The following is a 20,895-nucleotide window of genomic DNA, read 5'->3' as shown; positions in this document are numbered from 1 at the left end:
CTGTTAAACTGATGCCTCAGGAATTTCTGTGAGGCAGGTCTAAGAGACCTCCCAAAGAGAGTCTCGTTCTGGGTGTTAAGTGCCAGGAGAACTTGGAGTGTGTAAATACACAGTAGGAAGCACATAAAGAGAATGGTTGGTAAAAAAAAAGACATCACTCATTTAGTCTAGACAGTGACAGAATTATGAGATACAACTTCTAAGTGACTTTCACGGACTCTGCATTGAACTGTGTTGTGACATCAACATCACATATGATACTCCCTTCTGAAGAGAGGAGAAACTAGGGAGCCATTTGTCTCTATTGTTTCCAATTTGCTGTTTCTCAGTGAGAGGTTTTTTTCAAAACTTTTCACTGTTTCTCAGTGAAAAGTTTGGAAGGGAGAGTTGAATATAACTGCAGTTCTTCACACAAAGAGTGATGAGCTAATAGGACATCCATAGTGGGTTTTGAAAAAAAAATAATTGTTTTTATTTTATGTATGCTTGCATGTTCTGCATATTCTGCATGCATGTTCTGCCTACAAAGGATAGAAGAAGGCATTATTAATGTGAGCTACCATGTGGGTGCTGGGTGCCCAAACTAGGTCCTCTGCAAGAGCAACAAATACTCCTAACTGCTGAGCTTCCTGTACAGTTTCTCATAGTAATTTTTCAGAAAAGTACAACAGGCTTCTACATCAAATCAACATTCCGAGCCAACTATATATCATGGGATACCTCAAAATTTTATGAGGAGTAAGAAAATCCAGAAATAAAGTACAAAATGGGGGATTCCTTTGATATGAAATTCCAGAAGAGATAACACTCTCAATAGTGGTTGAAAAATCACCTGTAGACATTTGATTTGATTTCAAATGGATGTGGGAGGTATCAGGGGAATGTTTGTAGGGAAAGAAGATGAACTCGAGGGGGGCAGGGAAGAAAGGGTAATTGAGAACATGAGCCTTGAGATCATAACTGACATACTTGGAAATTATATTCCCTCCTTTTCATTCATGTTCTAGTAACATACTATTTGTGCCTAAATCTTAACCCATTGTTTTGAGAAGAACGCAATCTGTGAAACACCTGTTTGAAAGCATCCTTCACCTGCTGGTTCCTTAGGGTGTAAATGAAAGGGTTTAGCAAAGGGGCCACAGAAGTGTTGAGCACAGCTACACTTTTATTTAAAGTCACCCTCTCCTTGGCCGATGTTTTCATGTACATGAAGATACAACTCCCATAAGTGATGGAGACAACGACCATGTGTGAGGAGCAGGTGGAAAAGGCCTTTTTCCGTTGTTGAGCTGAAGGGAACTTTAGGATGGTTTTGATGATGAGTGTGTAAGAGAGGATCACCAAGATCAAGGTGATGACAAGTGTCATTACAGCTAAGGCAAAAGCCATCAATTCTATAAAACGTGTATCTGTGCAAGACAGCTGGAGGACAGGAGAAGTGTCACATAGGAAGTGATCTATTGTTTTGGAAGCACAGAATTCCAGTTTGAGTCCCAAGAGCAAAGGGGGAAAAATGACTAAGAACCCAGTCACCCAGGAGCTGATGACCAGCAGGTGACACACTTTGCTGTTCATGATGATGGGGTAATGTAGTGGTCTGCAGATGGCTACATAGCGATCATAGGACATGGCAGCCAGGAGGTAAAACTCTGTGATTAGTAATAGAAAGAAGAAGAATAATTGAGCTGCACAAGAATTGTAGGAAATTGTTTTGTCGCCAGTGAGAATGCTCATCAAGAAACGTGGAATGCAGGCAGATGTGAATGCAATTTCTAGGAAGGAGAAATTCCTGAGGAAGAAATACATTGGAGTCTTGAGGCGGGAATCCAGCAGGGTGAGGAGGATGATCACTAAGTTCCCCATCAGGCTCAAGATGTAATTGAAAAACAGAAACAGGAAAATCAGAATTTGTAGCTGAGGGTCATCTGTCAGTCCCAGCAAAATGAACACTATCTCCACAGATTGGTTCTTCATTTCTCTTTTTTCCCTAGTAAGTCTACAAAAAGCAAAATAAAATAAAAAGGTAAAAGCACCCAAAACAACTAATATCACATATCATATATAAGAAAAAATAATTGTTCCCTTGTAACCATAGTAATGGTCCATTTTCAGTATAACCCTGCAAAAACATTTTAATGAGTTTGGAGTTCATGTCACGAACATATCGTATACCCCATTAGTATGTGTCTTAGTTAAGCTTCCTATTGCTGTCATAAAACACCATGACTACAAGTAATATGGGAAGGACATGTTTTAAAAGGTTTACAAGTCCACCATTGAAGGACTCTAGGGCAAGAACTTAGGGAAGGAACCTGAAGGCAGGAACTGATACATTGCCTTGGAGGAGCACTCTTTACTGCTGACATGCTCTTCCTGGCTTTCTCAGATTGTTAGCAGGACCACCCTTTCACATCAACCATCCATCAAGACAATGCAGCATAGATTTGTCCAAAGGTCAGTCTGATGAGGATACTGTCTTAACTGAGGTTCCCTCTTCCTGAATGTCTATGGCTTATGACAATATGACAAAATGATAGCCATCAAAATATGCTTAGAAGACTCAGAATCTTATTTAACTCCAAGTTGAGTGAGTCCTTTTGGCCCATGTATAGGAGGCATTCAGTTATGTGAAACCCAGTCCCTTAATTTCATTACTGTTCATTTGTGCCTGTCTTTCCAGTAATTTATTTAAATAAACTATTCAAGTGTGTAGTATTTCAAAATTTCTCAGTTAAAACTCTTGAGTAAGTTGCCACTTGAGTGACACAATGGTTATAATAAATGATGATGTTCCAAGTATAGTAATTCCCAAGCTAAGGATATACATATAGTGCATTTCTAAGAAAGTAAATCCCTAGAGAAGAAAACAAATGAGATTGTAGTAGGAGATTCTAGCAGGGTGAGTATGGTGATATGAACTTGGGAACATGAAATCACACAAATTTCTGAGTCATCGGTTGAACCTGCTACCATAAACTCTGTCTTTCTCATGGAATTTCTAATTACCATCCTCTGTCTTACGAAGGTTTTGAATGGAGAAAAATATCTGCATGGAAAAAGTAATAACTAGCACTTAATCTATAAATATAAAGCCAATGTTTCAAATAAAAATACAAGACTTGTTTTTAATTTTCAAGCGATTGTATAAGACAAAGACCTTAAATTTATAGAATATTTATATTCAGTATTAAAACTTTATATATCCTGCTAATTTTATAGTCATGTAAGCATAGGAAATTTTGAAATAAATGGAATAATTATTTTGAATAATTAGAATACACTTAAAACTTAGAAGATGCACATGCCCTGTATAATAAATAGCAAATATTTTCCTGATTAATTTTAGGAATTGTATAGTAGAATCAAATGACACATGAACAACAGCCTATCTCTATCGATGAATATACACATCCACAGAAACAAATATAGCCAATGTCAGTAATTAGAATTAGTTCATGGGGCTGTTTTATTCAGTCAATTAAAGATTTGCATACCTGATTCTTGAGTGATTTTGTTTTATGACTAATGACACTGTTTTTCAGGTGTTCCCATTTACAAAAGATGCTGAATTTACTTGCTTTTCACTTAAGGCTTCTGAGTTATCTCTGTTTCTGCAACCCAGGTATAACTTTCTTTCATTATGAACAGTTTGGTAATGCTGTTACAGAGAGCAACATCCCATCTTTTTCTCAATTCTGAAGTATTGGTGCAATGCAGTGTCTAGTGCTATGAAATGCTTGGCAAGCTATTGTAGAAATAGAGAAACAGCTAAGTATTTTAGGACACACTAAGAAAATAGAATGATATGATACAAGTAATAGAAAACATAAATTATTGTGGCTAGCATTTGCAGCAAAGGGTAGGCTGATGTGATTTCAGAAGTTATTTTAAAATTATTCTATTTTATAAAAGCTTTCCTGAAAGATTTTATTCAAAGTCTAATCAAAAGCCAACTTATGGAACATTTGTTAAATAATTAGTGACATCATCTCTAGTGGAAAACTTTTACTAGGTTTTTAAATAACCACAATATAATCATTTAAGCCATTTAAATTAAAATATATATATACAAAATCACATGTTCTGCATTGTGACTGCTAATATAATTATTTCTAACCTTTGAGGCACAAATTATTCTTTAGAAAACAGTAAAAATACAAAAATAAATATAAAAGAAATAAAGGTTATCTGAAAATCAATTCTTCCCTTTGTTAATTATAAAAATACACATGGAGGATATATATGAACATTTGGATATTTAAATGGTCCATACAGGAACTTAAGATTTGAGAGAGGATATTCTAGTCAGGGAAAGCAGCTTGAGACATAGAAAAACCTAACATATCACACAAAATTTTCTTGAAAAAAATACTCAGTGTTCTCATACTATTCAGCCATCTCTCATTCAACCATAAACTATTGTAGAGAACAGCACCATTGTTGCCAAAATTCTTTAGGACATTCAGATGCTATAAAACAATATATCATAAAATATTCTCAGTTATGCAAATCTTACCATTGGTAACATTGATAAAAATGTTTAATTATATTTTACTTACACTAAATTTTCCTCATATGAAATTATTACATACACTCTATATCTTCATAACACATACAAGGGAAAACCACATAAATCTCACTGACCCACAGGCCAATAAATACAATTGCATTCAGTTTTGTTGGATTTCTTAGATACAACATAAAATTGAAAGATTTTCTAATGTTAAAACATATTTTGTAATTATTTACAATTATCTCTCTATAAGTCAACATAAGAAGATATTAAAATACCAACCCTTTATTAGTTCAACAGCTTTCTTCAATTGAAAGGGTAAATTCTGCTCAATTTGTGCTTTTGTGTGTCAGTTATTATCCTGGTGAACAAAGAGTGTGGATGAACTACTCCTTCTTCCTCATTCTATCCTAAAATAAATGACAGATTTACATATTGTCCTGGAGATACCATTTTTAAATAGTTTAATGCATGGTCAGAAGTTAGTATTTCTATAGTACTACAGTACATTTATTTAAAGTATTTAAAACCTTGCTAAATGTGACATACACCATAATATAGAAATTCACAATCTCTAAAATAATGAAGAATGTATACTCCTGCTTCCTACAGGAAAACATTTAATAAGAACAAACAATTCTCAGGGTAGCCAGACCTAACACCATCATTTCCTAAGGGATTGCCAAATTGTATGATGCCAAAGAGCTGCTTGTAAAAATAAACATCCACATAGAGATTTCACTTCTCTTAATTACACTTTCAGAAAATTCATTACTGATTAATTTCATTGCCCAATGCACCCATCTTTTGAAAATATAGCTACACAGTTCTGGGTTTAAAATCAGAGAAAACAAAGAACATTTCAAGTGAATATGAAAAGTGATAATGTAAGATGAGAAAATATATCCTGTTGTATACCCATTAACTCTATGATAAATGTGTTGTCTTCCAGATGCCCCGATTCCTCTTGGCTTGTTTGCTTAACAATATATACTGTCAATCACAGGAACGTGTCAACACATGGAGGCATCTTAAACATGACTACAGCTGCATAGTTACTTGGAAGGCTGAACCCTAACTTATCACTCTCTTAGAGGTCAGTCAAGTTTCTAATTAAAATGATTAGAACAGTACTAACATCTAAGATTATATATATGTATATATATATATATATATATATATGTATATATATAATATATATATATATATATATGTATATATTTATTTTCAAGGACCACAAACTTATCAATGTTCAAAATATGTCAATATCATTGGAATTAATTCCGCATGATTGCTGAATCAAAAGTAAACAGTAATTTGAACAAAACTAAATGATTTCTCTATCTTAATTCAATCAATTCCACATTAATGGACAAGTGCTCCTGTCTTCACAACTGAGTGGGTGTTCTTTAAATATTCAGAATTATTTATAGCTTATAGATTTGTTTAGAATTACATCTACTTTCACACCACTTTATTTCTTTTTCATATAAGAGAAAAATCTATCCACCTGACTTTGGATTCTGGTTTTATTTATTTTGCATGCTGAACTCTAGTGCTATCATTTTTATGAAAATGATCGGATTTTATTCTTTTTTTTGATGAAGGTACTGCATGATGTGAATACAGTGCATTTTCTCAATCCTTTCATGTGCCAGAAGTTACTGAGGCTCATTCCATGAGTTAGAAGTTGATAAAATAAACATGACTATCCAAACACATATTGGGGAGGGATAACTAAAAGCGACGCCTTTTAAAAAATTCAGAGAGTGGGCTGGAGAGATAGCTCAGCTGTTAAAGCCTAGGCTCACAACCAAAAAATTCAGATAATGACCTTTTATTTCTGTTAGTTATGTTTTTTCTTTAAAAGTGGTCAACATCGCTTATTTTTTATCTTACATTTCAGAGTACCGTGTATTTCTTAGAGGAAATAATCAATGCTTAATGTGCAAGTAGGAAAATATGAACAAAAAAGAACAAGTTTTTTTGTATTTTGGAGTATTTTTATTTCTTCTCTTAACTCACCATAATTGTAGCACTGGTATTGCACTTCAGATAGTTTTGAAAAGTCATATGGAAACCCACTTCTCTGGAAACTTCATTATATATATGTATAAGAAATTTTAATGGAGTCACTACATATAGGGAAAGAGAATATACAATACAACTAGACATCATTTTCCATCAAGTAAGACCAACTCCTGGTACTTACTAAGAATGGTTTACATCTTGTTGAGTCATTGGTCAAAAGGATTCCATAGAACTCTCAAACATTTAAGGCTACTGCCAAGGCTATTGGTTACCCTTCACCAAATAAGGTGAAGTAAGTCTCTATTGCTGAAGATATCACTTTTCATCAAGCATGGAGAAATTGAGCTAGTGTTCAACTAGAAACTTCATCCCTACTGACTAGAGTTCATACCACTGGAAAGTACTACAAACACTATAGGGAAGGAAAAGTAATCATCAATGTCTCAGATACAAACTATGTGATACAACAGCAACCTCCCTGCAAGACACTGGTGCAATAGTGGCATAAATATTATGGGAGTAGCATACTACCCCTTTTGAATTTAAGGGTCACTCTATGAGATGGAACCCACACCTGACATTGGTTGTTTTCAATCTTTTCAACTTATTATAATTCTTTCTTCCTTTCTTTATTTTTCTTTCCTTCCTTCTTTCCTTTTTCTTCTTTTTTCCTTTTTTAATTTAAATTAGAAACAAGCTTGTTTGACATGTCAATCCCAGTTCCCTCTCCCTCTCCCACTCCCCTGCCCCCCCAACCCCCAACCCCCATCCCATCCCCTTTCAGCTCCCAGGGAGGGTGAGGCTTCCATGGGGGATCTTTAAAGTTTGTCATATCATTTGGAGCAGGGCCTGGACCTTCCCCTATGTGTCTAGGCTGAGACAGTATCCCTCTATGTGGAATGGGATCCCAAAGTCCATTCGCATACTTAGGGATAAGTATGATCCACTACCAGAGTCCCTATAGATTGCCACGGCCTCCTCACTGACACTCATGTTCAGGGGGTCTGGATAAGTCCTGTGCTGGTTTCCCAGCTATGAGTCTGGGGTCCATGAGCTTCACTTTGTTCAGGTCAGCTGTATCTGTGGGTGTCACCAGTCTGGTCTTGACCCCTTTGCTCATCACTCCACCCTCTCTGCAACTGGATACCAGGAGTCAGTTCAGTGTTTACCTGTGGGTGTCTGCTTCTACTTCCATCAGCTACTGGATGAAGGCTCTAGGATGGCATATAAGGAAGTCATCAATCTCATTATCAGAGAAGGGCATTTAAGGTAGCTTCTCCACTATTGCTTAGATTGTTAGTTGGGGTCATCCTTGTAGATCTCTGGACATTTCCATAGTGCCAGATTTCTCTATAAATCTATAATGGCTCCCTCTATTATGTTACCTCTTTTCTTGCTTTCCTCTATTCTTCCCTGACTCAACCTTCCTGCTCCCTCATGTCCTTCTCTCCCTTCCTCTTCTCCCCTTCTCTTTCTCCTAACTCCCTCTCCCCTCCCCCATGCTCCCAATTAGCTCAGGAGATCTTGTCCCTTTCCCCTTCTCTGAGAGAACCATGTATGTCCCTCTTAGGGTCCTCTTTGTTTCCTAGCTTCTCTGGAAGTATGGATTGTAGGTTGTTCTATATCTAAAATACATATATGTATAAGTTCATACCAAGTTTGTCTTTTTGTGACTGGGTTATCTCACTCAGGATGGTTTCTCCTAGTTCTGTTCATTTGCTTGTGAATTTCAAGATTCCATTGTCCCCCCCTCCCCGCCCCACCGGCCCCCTGAGTAGTACTCCATTATGTAAATGTATTTTATCCATTCTTCAGTTGAGGGGCATCTAGGTTGCTTTCAGGTCATAGCTGTCACAAATAATGCTGCTATGAACATAGTTAAACAGATGCTCTTGTTGTATGAATAAGCATCTTTTGGGTATATACCTAAGAGTGGAATTGCTGAATCTTTGTGGTAGACTAATTCCCATTTTTCTGAGCAACTGCCATACTGATATTCAAAGTGGTGGTATGGGTTTGCATGCCTACAAGCAATGGAGGAGTGTTTCCCTCTCTCCACATCCTCTTCAGCATAAACTGTCATTGATGTTTTTGATTTTAGCCATTCTGACAGGAGTAAGATGGTATCTCAATGTTGTTTTGATTTGCATTTCCCTGATGACTAAGGGTGTTGAGCACTTTCTTATGTGTCTTTCAGCCATTTTAGATTGCTCTATTGAGAATTCTCTACATAGTTCTGTACCCTACTTTTTAATGGGATTATTTGGTGTTTTGGTGACCAGCTTCTTGAGTTCTTTGTAAATTTTGGAGATCAGCCTTCTGTTAGATGTGGGATTGGTGAATATCTTTTCCCATTCTGTGGGCTGCTGTTTTGCCATGTTGACTGTGTCCTTTGCCTTACAGAAGTGTCTCAGTTTCAGGAGGTCCCATTTATTAATAGTCAATATCAGTGTCTGTGCTATAGATATTATGTTCAGGAAGCATTGAGTTTTTCTCCATTTAGTTTGATGTTGGCTGTTGTTTTACTGTATATTGTTTTTATTATGTTCAGGTGTGTTCCTGTTATTTCTGATCTCTCCAAGACCTTTATCATGAGGTGGTGTTGGATTTTGTCAAATATTATGTGATGTTCATGTGGTTTTTATTTTTTATTATTTTTAATTATAGTGATCAATGATATGGGACCAACAGTGATCAAGCTGTAGGAGCAACATCTGAGTTAGTCTCTGTGTGGGTTTGTGTGCATGAGTTCAAGGTTCCAGAGGGGCTGAAGTAGGTGGGTAGCCTTGGAACTAGGTTACAGGTGATTGTGATTCAGCTGACGTGGGTACTGGAAACTGAACTCAGGTCTTCTGGAAGCACTGGGTTCTTAACCACTTTGGCTCCTAAATATTTACTTAGATAAATCACAGCATTAAATGGTATTGTTTAGAAATTTTATAAATATATACCATAGCTCAAACATTTTGAAAATATGAGATGAAGTTTGTATAGGTATATACACCCATGTATATTTTTATATATGAATATTTTTATATATGAATATGCATATCTGTATTAAATACTTAAAATATTGTATGATTGATTATATATGCATATGTACACTAGTATATATGTACTCTTAATTCTAGAACAGTTTGACCAAGGCATGCATACAAATGAAAGTATACATTTTAGGTATTTTTCCATTAATATTTTATCTCATTTTTCAAATATTTTTCAGCTATCACACAATCTTTTTACCTAATTAACAGATTTGAAGTTATTTTATCTTTGAACTTGTTAATTTGTTTTTAAAACTTAAAGAATGACAGTCTTATTATCGTAAATCAAACTGTAGGTTCTAGCTTATGTTTTTTTCTCTCTCTCTTTTTAATTTGAATTAGACACAAGATTGTTTTACATGCCAATCCCAGTTCCTACTCCCTCACATCCTCCCCTACCACCCACCCAACTAATACCCTACCTATCACATATCCTTTCTGCTCCCCAGGGGAGGGTGAGGCCTTCCATAGGGGTCACCAGAGTCTATCATTTCCTTTGGGATAGGGCCTAGGGCCACCCCCATGTGTCTTGACTCAGGGAGTATCCCTCTATGTGGAATGGGCTCCCAAAGTCCACACCTATGCTAGGGATAAGTACTGAACTAATACAGGAGGTCCCATAGATTTCCAAGATTTCCTCCCTGAAACTCATGTTCCTGGGTTCTGGATCAGTCCCATGCTGGTTTCCCAGCTATCAGTATGGGAATCAGGAGCTCCCCAATGTTCAGGTCAGCTGTTTCTGTGGGTTTCACCAGCCTGGTCTGGACCCCTTTGGCCATCACTTTTTTTTTCTGCAATTGGATTCCAGTTCAGTTCAGTGATCAGTTGTGGGTGTCTGCTTCCACTTCCACCAGCTGCTGGATGAAGGCGATAGGATGGCATATAAAACATTCATCAATCTCATTATTAGGGGAGGGCATTTAAGGTAGCCTCTCCTCTGTTGCTTAGATTGTTAGTTGATGTCATCTTTTTAGATCTCCAGACCTTTCCTTATGTCTGATTTCTCTGTAAACCTAAAATGACTCCTTCTATTATGGTATCTCCTTTCTTTTTTTTCTTCTATTCTTCCCCAGACTCAAACTTTCTGCTGCCTCATGTCCTCCTTACACCTCCTCTTCTCCCTGTATCATTCTCCTAGCTCCCTCCACCCTCCTCCCTTGCTCCCAATTTGCTAAGGAGATCTTGTCCATTTCCCCTTCATCGGGGGACCATGTATGTCCCTCTTAGGGTCTTCCTTGTTTACTAGCTTCTCTAGCACTATGGATTGTAGGCTGGTATTCCTTTGCCCTATACCTAATATCCATATATGAGTGAGTACATACCATGTTTGTCTTTTTGTGATTGGGTTCCCTCCCTCAGAATGGTTTCTTCTAGTTCCATCCGTTTTCCTGCAAATTTCAAGATTCCATTGTTGTTTTCTGCTGAGTAGTACTACATTATGTAAATTTTCTCTATCCATTCTTCAGTTGAGGGGCATCTAGGTTGCTTCCAGGTTCTGGCTATTACAAATAGTGCTGCTATGAACATCGTTGAACAGATGTCCTTGTTGTATGAATGTGCATCTTTTGGGTGTATGCCTAAGAGTGGAATTGCTGGATCTTGTAGTAGATTGATTCCTGATTTCCTGAGGAGTCACCATACTGATTTCCAAAGTGGCTGCCCAAGTTGGCACTCCCACCAGCAGTAGAGGAGTGTTCCCCTTTCTCCACATCCTCTCCAGCATAAACTATCATTGGTGTTTTTTATTTTAGTCATTCTGACATGAGTAAGATGGTATCTCAGAGTTGTTTTGATTTGCATTTCCCTGATGGCTAAAGATGTTGAACACTTTCTTATGTGCCTTTCAGCCATTTTAGATTCCTCTATGGAGAATTCTCTATTTAGTTCCATTCCCAACTTTTTAATTGGATTGTTTGGTGTTTTGGAGAGTGGCTTCTTGAGTTCTTTGTAAATTTTGGAGATCAGCCCTGTGTCAGATGTGGTGAATATCCTTTCCCAGTCTGTGGGCTGCAGTTTTTGTCTTACTGACTTTGTCCTTAGCCTTACAGAAGCTTTTCAATTTCAGAATGTCCCATTTATCATTTGTTGGTCTCAATGTCTGTGCTTCGGGTGTAATGTTCAGGAAGCAGTCTCCCATACCAATTACTACAAGGGAGTTTGCCACTTTGTCTTCTAATAGGTTTAGTGTGGCTGGATTTATGTTGAGGTCTTTGATCTATTTGGACTTTAGTTTTATGCATTGCAATAGACATGGATCTATCTACAGTCTTCTACATTCCAGCATCCTGTTATGCCAGCACCATTTGCTGAAGATGCTTTCTTTATTCCATAGTATAAATTTAGCTTCTTTGTCAAAAATCAGGTGTTCGTAGGTGTGTGGGTTAATATCGGGGTTTTCAACTCTATTCCATTGGACTACCTGTCTATTTTTGTGCCAATACCAAGCTGTTTTCAGGACTATAGCTCTGTAATAGAGCTTGAATTCAGGGATGGTGATGCCTCCAGAAGTCCCTTATTTGTACAAGGTTGTTTTGGCTATCCTGGGTCTTTGTTTTTCCCTAAAAGTTGAGAATTGTTCTTTGAAGGTCTGTGAAGAATTGTGTTGGGATTTTGATAGAGATTACATTGAATCTGTAGATAGCTTTTGGCAAGATTGCCATTTTTACTATGTTGATCCTACCTATCCAATAACATGGGAGATCCTTCCATTTTCTAGTATCTTCTTTAATTTCTTTCTTTAGAGACTCAAATTCTTATGGTACAGACCTTTCACTTTTTTGGTTAGCATTACCCCAAGGTATTTTATGTTGTTTGAGGCAATTGTAAAGTGTGATGTTTCTCTGATTTCTTTCTCCACCAATGTATCATCTGTATATAGTAGGGCTACAGATTTTTTGAGTTAATCTTGTATCTTGCTACTTTGCTGAAGGTGTTTACCAGCTGTAGGAGTTCCCTGAAAGGGTTTTTCTGGTTACTTATGTAGACTATCATATCATCTGCAAATAGTGAAAATTTGACTTCTTCCTTTCTGATTTATATACCCTTGTTCTCCTTTTGTTGTCTTATTGCTCTAGCTAGAACTTCAAGGACAATATTGAAGAGGTATGGAGAGAGTAGACAGCCTTGTCTTGTCCCTGATTTTAGAGGAATTGCATTGAATTTCTCTCCATTTAATTTGATGTTGGCTGTTGGCTTGGTGTATATTGCTTTTATTATGTTGGGGTATGTTCCTGTTATCCCTGATCTCTCCAAGACCTTTATCATGAAGGGGAGTTGGATTTTGTCAAAGGCTTTTTCAGCATCTAGTGAAATGGCCACGTGGTTTTTTCTTTCCCTTAGTCAGTTTATATGGTGGATTACTTTGATGGATTTTTGTATGTTGAACCATCCTTGCATCCCTGGGATGAAGCCTACTTGGTCATGGTGGATGATCTGATATGTTCTTGGATTCGATTTGCCAGTATTTTATTGAGTATTTTTGCATCAATGTTCATGAGAGATATTGGTCTGTATTTCTTTTTCTTAGTTGTGTCTTTGTGTGGCTTGGATATCAAGATTATTGAAGCCTCATAAAAAGAGTTTGTCAATTACCCTTCTGCTTCTATTGTGGAATACTTTGAGGAGAATTGGTATTAGCTGTTCCTTGAATTTCTGGTAGAATTTTGCACTGAAGCCATCTGGTCTTGGGCTTTTTTTTTTTGATTGGGAGACTTTTGATGACTGCTAGTATTTCATGAGGGGTTTATAGATCTATTTATGTTGCTTATCTGTTCTTGATTTAATTTTGGTAAGTGAAATCAACCCAGAAAATTGTCCATTTCCTTTAGATTTTTGAACTTTGAGGAATACAGGTTTTTGAAGTATGCTCTGATGATTCTCTGGATTTCCTCTGTGTCTGTTGTTATGTCCCCCTTTTCATTCCTGATTTTATTAATTTGCATTTTCAGTCTCTGCCATTTGGTAAGTTTGGATAAAAGTTTGTCTATCTTGTTGATCTTCTCAAAGAACCAACTCTCTGTTTCATTGATTCTTTGTATTGTTCTCCTAGTTTCCACTTCATTGATTTCAGCCCTCGATTTGATTTTTTTCCTGGCATCTACTCCTCTAGGGTGTATTGGCTTCTTTGTGTTCTAGAGCTTTAATTGTGCTGTTAATTATCTGGTGTGATAATTCTCCTGTTTCTTCATGTGGGCACTTAGTGCTATGAAGTTTCTTCTTAGCACTGCTTTCAAAGTGTTCCATAAGTTTGGGTATGTTGTGTCCGCATTCTCTTTGAATTCTAGGAAATCTTTATTTTTTTTTTTAAATTTCTTCCTCGACCCAGGAATTGTGCAATTGAGTGTTACTTAACTTCCATGAGTTTATATGTTTTCTGCAATTTGTGTTGTTGTTGAATTCTAACTTTAAAGTATGGTAGTCTGATTATATACAGTGGGTATTTTAATTTTTTGTACCTCTTGAGGTTTGCTATGTTGCCAAGTATGTGATCAATTTTAGAGAAGGTTCCATGTGGTGCTGAGAAGAAGGTATATTGTTTTGTGTTCTGATGGAATGGTCTATTGATGTGTTTTAAGCCCAATTGGGCCATAACTTCTATTAGTTCCTTTGTTTCTTTGTTCAGTTTCTGTCTGGTGTTCCTGTCCAGTGGTGAAAGTGGGGTCCCACTATTAGTGTGTGATTTTATGTCTGATTTGAGTTTTAGTAATGTTTATTTTATGAACGTGGATGTGCTTGTATTTGGGGTATAAATGTTCAGAAGTGAGACTTCATCCTGATGGATTTCTCCTGTGATAAGTAGGAAGTGACCTCTTTCATCTCTTTTGATTGATTTTAGCTTATCCAATTTGTTGGATATTAGGAATGCTACCTCTGCTTGTTTCTTGGGTCCATTTGATTGGAAAATCTTTTCCCAACCTTTAATTCTTAGGTACTGTCTGTCTTTGAAGATGAGGTGTGTTTCTTGTATGCAGCAGGATGGATTCTGTCTTCTGATCCATTCTGCTAACCTGTGTCTTTTTATAGGTGAGCTAAGATCATTAATATTGAGGGATATTAATGACCATTGATTGTTCATTGTTTGTTTTGGATTTGGTGCTGCTGGTGAAATTATGTGTGGGTTTCCATCCCTTTTTTCTTTTGGCTATTGGTAAAGTGGGATTATCTATTGTCTATATTTTTCTGGTTGTAGTTAACTTTCTTGGGTTGCAGTTTTCCTTCAAGAACTTTCTGTATGGCTGGATTGGTGGATATGTATTGATTGAATCTGGTTTTGTTATGTAATATCTTGTATTCTCCATCTATATTTATTGAAAGCTTTGCTGGGTATAGTAGTCTGGGCTGCCATCTGTGGTCTCTTAGTGTAGGTAGAATATCTATCCAGGACCTTCTGGCTTTCAGAGTTTCCATGGAAAAGTCAGGTGTAATTCTGATAGGTTTGCCTTTATATATTACTTGACCTTTTTTCTTTGCTGCTTAATTTTTTCTCTTTATTCTGTATGTTTGGGGTTTTGATTATTATGTGACGAGGAGACTTCTTTTTTATTTTTGGTCCAGTCTATTTAGCGTTCTATAGGCTTCTTGTACTTTCATTGGCATGTCTTTCTTTAGGTTGGGAAAGTTTTCTTCTATGATTTTGTTGAATATGTTTTCTGTGCCTTTGAGTTGGATTTCTTCACCTTCTTCTATACCTATTATTCTTAGGTTTGGTCTTTTCAAGGTATCCCATATTTCCTGGATATTTTGTGTTAGGGATTTGTTGGACTTAAGATTTTCTTTGGTTGATGAATCTATTTCTCCTAGTCTATCTTCAACTCTTGAGATTCTCTCTTCCATCTTATGTATTCTGTTGGTTATGCTTGCATCTATAGTTCCTGAATGTTAACCAGCTTTCTATTTCCTTCAGATTGTGCTTTCTTTATTGTCTCTGTTTCAGTTTTTTGGTCTTGAAGTGTTTCTTTGAAAGATTTGTTGATATTTTGCATTTTTTGTTTTGTTTTTTTTCTTCCATTTCTTTAAGGGATTTTCTCATATCCTCTTTGCGGTCCTCTATCATTTTCCTGAAGATGTGTTTAAGGTCATTCTTTTTTGCTTCATCTGCATTGTGATGTTCTGGTCTTGCTGGTGTATGGTCCCTGGTCTCCCGTTGTGTCATATTGGGTTTTCTATTGTTGAATGTGCTTTTATATTGTCTTCTTCCCATCCTTTCTTATGGTTGGTGTAGCAGGAGTCTCTTCCTCTCCTGGTGCATATGGGAACAAGGTACCTTTTTGGTAGATGCAAACAGTTCCAATAGTCTGATGTCTGTCCTCTTCTAGATGGAGGCAGGAGTGTTACTGGGGCATTGGCAGTCTCTGGGTGTGCTGGAGCCCACCAGCTGAGTTTGGATCTCGTGAGCAGACCTCTGGAGTCAGGTGTCCCCTATTCGGGCAAGGTAACCTGAACCGGAAGCAGCCCCTGTCCTACCTTGCCTGGTGGATGGATGTGGGCTATTTTATCTCTTAATAGAATCTTTGAAAGCAAATTTGACTTCCTTATGCAATGGCCATTTCTTCACTATTTTTACCTGTGTGTTATGTGTTTTTGTTTATAATTTTATGCATTTATTCATACATACATACATATCAGTTACACTTATGGAAAATGATTATAACTTATTTGTATGTTGAGTGCTTAGGGAATTAAAAATGTAAATATTTAGCACTTAAACACCTAAAGTTTAAATGAGTGATGGCCTATGCTGCCTCATCAATAAACAAATCACTGGAGCATAACTTATGAGTGTGAGCATCAGCTAATATGTTTTGGCTAATAAATAGGAAAAAAACTTACATTTCATTTCATTGAAATGGTATTTAAATATTTTTTCAAAGGCAAGGAATTTCTATGAAAAGTTTTAGCAACCATCAATTGATTATCCAATACAAAATGGTCATCCTTGGAAACATAAATGCAAGTGACATTACACACTCTAACCAGGTTGTTCTTATACATTTAGGAATATGTATATACATTATGAAAAGGAGGATATGAATTTGAAAGAAAGCAAGGAGTGTTATATAGTTGATCTTGTCAGGAGGAAATGGAAGGGAGACACTGCATAATTACTTTATAATCTCAAAATAAAAAGTTTTAGGGTCAAACAAGGGGAGCTCATGGACCCCAGCCTGATAACTGGGAAACTGGCATAGGACTGATCCAGACCTCCTGAATGTGGATGTCAGTTTGGAGGTCTGGGCAATCTATGGGGCCTCTGATAATGGATCAATATTTGTCCCTAGTACATGAATGGACTTTTGGAGCCCATTCCACATAGACGGAAGCTCTCTCAGCCTAGACACAAAGGGTGGGGGGGGCTCCAAATGATATGACAAGACTTTGAAGTTTCCCCATGGAAGGCCTCACCCTACCTGGTGAGCAGAAAGGGGATGGGGGGACAGTGGGGGAAGGGGAGGAGAGGAGGGAGAGGAACTGGGATTGACATGTAAACCAAGCTTGTTTCTAATTTAAATAAAAACATGGGAAAAAAGTTTTAGGGTCATTTTAATGTTTAGTAAATGAAATACATAAATGTTTACAATTTATCTCTCATTTCTAGAGCAATATTTTTATGAATATAGCTGACACTATATTAATACATGTAAAATTAAGAAAACTTAAAAGTTACTGTGATCCGAAATTAGAAAAGTGTTAGAAATTCCTAGGAAAGCAACTTTAATTGGTGAGTGAAAATTGCATGAATAATTTAATAAACTGTTAGAAAATAAAATGAACGGAATGTGGGCCTTATTGATATAAGTAGGCCATTGACTTCTTTTATTTCATTATTTGAATTGGCTTTCCATGTGCCCCTTGCTCACAGGTCACATCATTTCACATTACCTGTGAAAAATACCATTTTCCTCGCCATGTTCAAAAAGGCTTGCTTGACTTGCTGATTCCTCAGGCTATAAATGAAGGGGTTTAGCATGGGGGCTACTGAGGTATTTAGCACAGCAACTCCCTTAGTCAAAGATGCTCTATCTGATGCTGAGGGCTTAATGTACATAAAAATGCAGCTTCCATAAGAGATGGAGATGACAATCATGTGTGAAGAACACGTGGAAAAGGCCTTTGTCCTCTGACTAGCAGAAGGAATCTTCACAATTGTCCTGATGATATATGTGTAGGACAGAAATATTAGCGCCAAAGTAAACATTAGAGTAAAGACAGCACAGGAAAACCCCATCTTCTCCAGGAAGTTTGTATCTGAACAGGAAATTTGCAGCAGAGGGAAATAATCACAGGTATAGTGATCAATGATATTGGACCCACAGTAATCAAGCTGTAGGAGCAACATGAGTGCCGGGAAGATGATCAGGAAAGAGACCAGCCAGCAGGCAAAGACAAGCATTGTGCAGACTTTCTGACTCATGATGGTTAGGTAATGCAGGGGCTTGCAGATGGCGACATAGCGATCATAGGACATGGCAGCTAGAAGATAAAATTCAGTCACTCCCAAAAGGATGAAAAAAAATAACTGAGCTATGCAGTTGTTGAAGGAAATGGTTTTATCTCCTGAGATTATGTTGCCTAAGAACTTGGGTATAGTGACAGTTGTGAAAGATACTTCTAATACAGAAAAATTCCTGAGGAAGAAATACATGGGGGTCTGGAGCTGGGAATCCAGCAGGGTGAGAGTGATGATGGTCAAGTTTCCTGTGATGCTGAGTGTGTAGGTGATGAAGAGAAAGACGAAGATGACAACCTGGAGCTTAGGATCATCCGATAACCCCAGAAGAATAAACTCTGTGGTTTCTGTACGGTTTCTCATTCTGCACTTACTTTTTTTTCTTCTGCCAAATATAAAAGAAAAATCAGAAAGAATCAAGTAGAATTGAGGATTAGTAAAAACCAAAACAAGGAGCTCTCATACTGTTGTTGTATGCTGTTTCCACCTTCAAGTGCAATTTAAAGCCATTCAATACAAGCGATTTTTAAATTACCTTTCTGAGAACATAGAACAACACTTGAAGACAGTTTGAAATGCAGTTTAGTATCAAACCATGAGCAATAGCATAGCCTGTCATCTCAGTGAGAATGAAAATTATGAAAAATATTCTGGTGAAGATGTGGAGAGAAAAGAACTCAAACATTTCAGTAGTGATGTTGTCTTAGTGCAACTAATATGAGATAGAATGGCGGTTCCTCAAATAAGAATTATGGATTTAATATATAATCCAGTGGCCTTGTTCTAAGGTGAGTATCCAGTTGATGATATCAGAAAGAGGCTTTTAATTTTCATAGAAAGTGGGATATCCTGCAGTTGACACACATCCAGGAAAGGTTAAGGATACCTAGTATTGAATGAATCTAAACCACTTAATCTAAATGCCTGAAAATCAGTTAACCCTCTTTGCTCCATTTCCTCTCTTTGCAAATGCAGTTTCTTCTGTAGACAAGCCCATATCAAAGGATGAGTTTAAGTTATAAGTGCTGATATATGTGAAACGTTTGAAATCTCTATATACATGTTCACAATTGTGATTATGTGTTGTACAATGCAATGTCACCCAAATCACTTTTCCCCCTCTCTCTTATTTCTGTGGTTTTAGAAGTAATACTTGTTGTTCACATACATAAAACCTATATTCATAGGTGCCAACCTACACCACTTAGACTATATTATCATTTCCCATCAACTCCAGTTATCACTTGGTACATTTACAAAAGGACAGATTTTATTATCAAAGTTATTTTAATATGTTTTGTGCTTAATATAATTTTAAAGTAAAGGAAGGGTAATACTGACTTCTATTTAATCACTTGTTGGCATCATCCTCTTCTTTATGCTGTGCTGTGCAACCTGTGTATTACTTAATTTTATGTCTATTATAAGGTGTTTTCTCAATTATTTACTTTATGTGATATGCCTAAGCACTTGTTCCAAGTTCTCTGTTGAAAAATTATCAAATGGAATCTACAACACATAAACATGTACATATACACATATATATCTAAATAAACTGTGAACCATTATTTGACTTACTTCTTTAGTAGCATTATTTGTAGTTGATCTGAGTTTGGTTTTGATTAGAATGATGTTTTTACTTATTAAAGCTCTAGCCCCCAAAATACCTTATCATGAAATAGGCAAGATTTGACTGCAATCTCTATCTAGCTGAAGTTCCTGTAATAACACACTTATGCTCATATTTAAAATAGACACTGAAGTTAAAATAATTCCTAATGACTTCATATATACAGCATACTTCATGTAAGTCCTCTGAATGAACTCTCTTGGTATAGCATATTTTTAATACAAAAAGTCCTTAATTGGGCATTGTCCACATCTGAGCCTGAGGGTTGTTATGATACTGGAAGAGCTGATTTTACATGATTTCCCATATGCTGGAGCTCTTTGTTGGTCCTACCAAACTTTATTTTATTCTTTAAACATAAATTTCAATATTTAAATTTTAGAGTGTAAAGAGTGTTATAAATATGTTTAAATAATCATAATACTGAAATTTCTGATTTATTTGCTGATTTATTGTTCCTAAAACTATAAGAGTAACATGCTCACATTTGAAAACACTGAGACACTTGCTTTCTTCCCACTGCCTGTTATAATCCTAGAATGTGTCATTGTTGATGAATAACCATACTTTTAGGATGAAAAATAAGTAAATATACATTATTAGATTAGTACTATTTTGGAAATCTATCAGTGCATTGTATTTTATCCTCTTTTAAAGTTGTATCTACTTTTCTTCTTATGTGTACTTTGATTTTAACATTTTACTGAGAGCAATGTAATTATTCACTTTCCTTTTATGGGTTAGAGCTGTGAAAGAATGCTATAAAGAAATGTCTTAGTAGGTGTCTGTAAATGAGACTACCCCTTCCCTCCATTAACATTTCTATACCAGTCTTCAAAGACCAGAATAACAGGCTTAAGGAAACAAGGATACATTAGAGTTGAGAGGTTAAAGGATGCTCTTTAAGTAGGTGATCAAATATCTAGCTATAGGGCTGTTTTAATATATCTTTATGTAAAACCATTTATGAAAACTCAACGGATTGTGTTCATTTGATACAAATTTTAAAAATTCATAGATTCCTAGACCATTAAATATTCCAAGGATGTATTTTAGTATCTTTAGTATAAAGATTATGTCCAAAAATTTAATTCATCTCATTAAGTTCATAATGTTAAGTGGGTTAGGTTATATGTATGTATGTATGTATGTATGTATGTATGTATGTATGTATGTATACAGTGTTCTGTCTGAATATGCTCCTGCATGCCAGAGACAGCATTAGATCTCA

The 20,895-nt window shown here is 36.4% G+C and overlaps 2 protein-coding genes across 2 annotated transcripts; both read right to left on the bottom strand.

Moving 5' to 3' along the window:
• Positions 1-1,014: 1,014 nt before the first annotated feature.
• Positions 1,015-1,977, bottom strand: LOC100767900 (olfactory receptor 6C6). Its single transcript, XM_027391846.1, has one exon. It carries the CDS (start codon positions 1,972-1,974, stop codon positions 1,015-1,017), a length of 960 nt encoding a protein of 319 aa, XP_027247647.1. The 5' UTR covers positions 1,975-1,977.
• A 15,475-nt stretch (positions 1,978-17,452) lies between these two features.
• LOC100772303 (olfactory receptor 6C1) lies at positions 17,453-18,409 on the bottom strand. The gene has a single exon (XM_035451490.1). It carries the CDS (start codon positions 18,395-18,397, stop codon positions 17,453-17,455), a length of 945 nt encoding a protein of 314 aa, XP_035307381.1. The 5' UTR covers positions 18,398-18,409.
• Between the last annotated feature and the right edge of the window lie 2,486 nt (positions 18,410-20,895).

The sequence above is a fragment of the Cricetulus griseus genome (assembly GCF_003668045.3).
Source record: "Cricetulus griseus strain 17A/GY chromosome 1 unlocalized genomic scaffold, alternate assembly CriGri-PICRH-1.0 chr1_0, whole genome shotgun sequence".
NCBI classification, from domain to species: Eukaryota; Metazoa; Chordata; class Mammalia; order Rodentia; family Cricetidae; genus Cricetulus; species Cricetulus griseus.
The sequence above is the reverse complement of the archived record's forward strand: the minus strand, read 5'-3'. Positions and strand labels throughout refer to the sequence as shown.